The 4277-nt window shown below is 35.1% G+C and overlaps 1 protein-coding gene across 1 annotated transcript in view; it reads left to right on the top strand.

The window, feature by feature from the left end:
• Positions 1–3402, top strand: part of Zbbx (zinc finger B-box domain containing) — a 147842-nt gene extending 144440 nt beyond the window's left edge. Inside the window, exons 19-20 of the mRNA XM_023717811.1 lie at positions 1002–1140; positions 3101–3402. Of these exons, the coding sequence (XP_023573579.1) occupies positions 1002–1140; positions 3101–3227 (266 nt within the window). The 3' untranslated portion in view covers positions 3228–3402. The remainder of the gene's footprint in view (positions 1–1001; positions 1141–3100) is intronic.
• Positions 3403–4277: the final 875 nt, after the last annotated feature.

The raw sequence follows: 4277 nt of genomic DNA on the forward strand, positions 1-4277 counted from the left end.
TCATTAATATGAATAAAAAACTATGAAAAAGAAATGAACATTTCACAAAGTTATAGAAAATGGAAATAATATATGAAAAACTGTTCAATATCTCTGATCATTACAGAAATGCAAATTAAATGAATACCAACATTCCATCTTATACTACAATGAATAGCAATCATCAAGAACGCTAAAACTAATAAATTCTGGTGAGATCGATATCCAAAAGGAAACATTAGTTTGAACACAATTAGTTTGACACAATTTGAAAAAAAAAAGATGACAGGCAGTGTCTAATGCTGAATAACAGATATATTTATAGACACCAGAAACAAGTTTTATGGACTCGACACAAGTTACAAAGAAGAGCATCTGATCACCATAGAAGTCTAAGATGGCAAAGTCAAGGTGACAAATCTGAAAAGTGAACAGATGGAGTTCTTATATACTTATATGCTTGTACAGAATTTCTGCACAAGATACTCTCTGTCCATTTATTGTCTCCTGTTCCAATGTGTACTGTACCCAGAGTCATAAAATTTGTCAGAAGTAAATTTTCGAACATTTATCATGACACCTTTTGAAAGAACTGTTCATCTTATTATAGTAGGAAATACATATACTTTAATAAGGAAAAGAAAAAGATTGAAGAGGGCTGGCGAGATAGGTCACTTGACTAAAGTGCCTGCTTAGGCAAGTGCAGGCACTGCTGGTTCATCCCCTGCACCACATGCTGTGTTAGCCCCACCTATAGGGTGGGCTGAGCCTGCCAGAGTCTGGGAGTAGTGGCTCATGCCTGTAATATCAGCACTGGGGAGTCTGAAAGCAGGAGGATCACCATGAGTTTGAGCTTCACAGTGAGACCTTGCAACAACCAAATACATTTAAAAAACAAATTGATTCTAACCCTCTTTGTAATTCTTCTAGTTAATTTATTCAGGGTAAACTTCTAGCACCTTAGGCTGGGCATTTGTTTCTTGAGATAAAGTGTTGATGATGCTTTCAATACAATATTTCAGATCCTTCAGAAAAGGTTTATGACCCAAACTCAGAAGAGTTACCAGCTTTGAGCAACAATTCCCTGAGCAGAAGTCAGATTTCTTCAGATTTCACCAGTTCCTCTTATGGGAAGGGCCCCTATGGAGTTGAGGAATTAAGGTAAATTAAGCCTGCAGTTTGTACATAAAGACAGGGCATAGTAAAATTTGGACAAGTCCCAATTAGTTATTTTGCTGTATAAAGAATAATTGCTCTCATGTGCATAATTTAGGTGACCATTCTTTATAAAATGCTTGGGGTTTTTACAGACCTATTACCAAGATATAGTAAGTGGCTTATAGAGTTGTTATTCTCATGTGAAGAGATAGCTCTCTGCTGAGCAATATATGTCATAAAATGAAAATACACCTGGACTTTGATAATCTTTCTACATTTTTATACCAAAAGACAATTGTATTACTTGATTTAATTGATGCAATAAATTTCAATATTTTGCAATAATAAAGTCTTACCCAATGTAAAATTTTTAGAAAAGAATTTTTCCCTAAAACTGAACATACATTATTAACAATATTTTAATATGTATTGTTTCATTATTCCTCATGTTGAAATAATGACAGGGTAGTGATCTGTTTATAAGGAAAGTAGGTCATACTAATAAGTGATTCAGAAAAGGTAATATATCATGTTTGTCTATTATTGACATACCAGATGTTTGGAGAAGGGAGATGTGGCTTTTCAGAGAGACCAAAACAGCTGTGAAATATAACCCTTTGAATTGTAAGTTCCTTTGATTTGTTTCAAGCCTAATAGTCCTATAAAATGGAATCAAGATTGTTACTTTATCTTTCTGGAGGAAATCATTTAGCCATTATTTTTGGAGTTGAATTCACAACACTACATACAGTTATTTTAAAAAGGGACGGCTATCTTTCTGGAAAAGCATGAAGCAGGATTAAGGCCATTTACTATGCAGTACTAAAAACCCAAGTATTCTGTTCAGAAAATTGCATGTGAAGTGCTACAGTCAAGTTTCAGCGACCCATGCCAGTTACATAGTAGAACCAGACCCCACAATGAAATCCCATCAAATCAAAATAAATCTCAAATTTCTTTAGTGTTGTATAAACAAACCCAAATGGGTGTTTAAAAAGACCAATAAGGTTAATATTTTTTTCGTAAAAAGTTATTGAAAGTAAAGTAAACCTAGCTGTCTTCCACCATCATCTCATACAAGAAAGGGTATTAAATGCTAAAAATGTAAGGAAAGCATAAAACAAGAGCGAAATGTAACATGCTGCAGAAAATCACTGCCCTCTTCTTCTCTTTTCTTCTTGGGTGAATGAAAACTGTCAGCTATACATGCGCCAGTGCACTGTCCAGCATGTACTAACTGCTGAGTTAGCTTGTTTCAGACTTGAAAAAATAATCCTAATCTAGTCATATTCATTACAGGGTGAAATATATCAGATTCAGTTTCAGTACCAAAATAAGTTTAGTTACATACAGTGGCTGAAAATTTAGGTAATTTTGTAATCTGAGTGGCACAGGCACCTGGCTGTTGCCCCACACTACCTGTGCTCCTAACCTCAGACGCCCGTGTGCTAGAGCGGCTGCCAGTCCTGACCTCCACAAAATGCCATAGAATAAAATAACAAACAATTGTCATTAATTTTAGTTTTGACATGTTCCCAACTTACATTCCTCATAATCCTAATTTACTATCCATAAAAGAGGTGATTTATCTGACAGTCTATTCCCTTGGACTCTATTAAACAGCCAATGCATGGTCAGTATCCTTAATGATGACCTCAAGGCTCTGTGAGTTGCTGAAAGACCTTTTGAATCAGCAGGGAAGGGAACAGCCAGAGCCCATAAAATCTTCTCTCCTTGTATTCATTGTGATCTCATTCCTTGGGAGAGGGAGAATGTTGAGAAATTCTCATTAAAAGGGAACTTGGTACACTGAACACAGTGAAAATTGTGGCCCCATACTGATAGAGCACCCTCACATCTGCCTGCTTCCAATGACTTCAACCTATGTAGTATTGATCAGAAGACAAATGAAAGATGAACTTGGTTGTGTATATTGTGTATTGATCTCTTAATGCATTTTCAGCTCTTCTGGAGCAGATACCAAAATTCCATCTTTGCTGTCATTTTCTGAGAGCCGTAAAGATGAAGAGAAAGAAGATTTTCTTGACAAGCAACTTGTCATCACACCATCATGGTCAAAGAGTATTTAAAGATCACTTGTTCATCTTTTCCATTTTGTACTTGGAGTAAAGCAAACAACAGAAAAAAGTTACTGATCACCTGTCCAAGTGCTGGATATTTTGATTATTAATGTCTCTCTGATGGTTCAAGGCTTGCAAACAAATAAAAATTAGTGAAATTACAAGTTTAAGGGCTTTTGCCTCAAATAATAGCATTGCATTTCAGATACTAATTTCTATTTCAGATTACTTTAGCAAAATTTTATAAATTCTAAGGAATAATATTTATAACTATCTGTATAAAACCTACTGTAGGAAAGAACATGATAATATTTAGAGTAATACTTCACTGTTTCACTATATTGTAAGAAATTATGTCATTATGAAGAGTATATATTTGATGGCCACATCAGAGTAGTCACAGACATGAATTGAAACTCTAATTTCAGTGTTTTTTCCATTAGGCCTACTAGAATATTTATAGTACTTCTGCAAAATTCAAAACCTAATTCTAGGAGAAGAAAAAAAGAAGACTAAAATAAATTGGACACAAAATCTGCCTTGCTCTGTCTAGGAGCACTTCAAAACATCTCATTTTTAGAAGACCAATTTCATGGTTACCTCCTTCCCTCTACCCCCACTCCCGCTCTACACACACACACACACACACACACACACACACACACTCAGACATGCATCCTGTTGATTCTGTTTCTCAGAAGAACCCTCATAATGACAATTTGAAGGACTGTTGAGCAATACTCAGGCAATAATTCAGTGGAACTGCTTTACTGGTTTCTCTAAGTGATCCTGGGTTATACACAATTTTTTGTATAATGTCATAATTCAAGAGTTTAAGAAAGGGTGAGCATGGGGGTTAGTTTTCTGGCTGTCATGTTGTGATATTAAAAGATAGTTTTCTTTAAGGAATTTTGAAATTTATCAAAAAAATATTTCTGAAGGTTCAGTACAGTTTCCCTACAAGATAGCCATGCCCTAAGAGTTCAAACTCTTTGTCCTCAATGTGTGCCTACATAGTAACCATGTTACACAAGACTTATGATTATTTAATGTAACTTT

This window comes from Octodon degus, unplaced genomic scaffold, assembly GCF_000260255.1.
Source record: "Octodon degus isolate 3935 unplaced genomic scaffold, OctDeg1.0 scaffold00055, whole genome shotgun sequence".
In the NCBI taxonomy this organism is placed as follows: Eukaryota; Metazoa; Chordata; class Mammalia; order Rodentia; family Octodontidae; genus Octodon; species Octodon degus.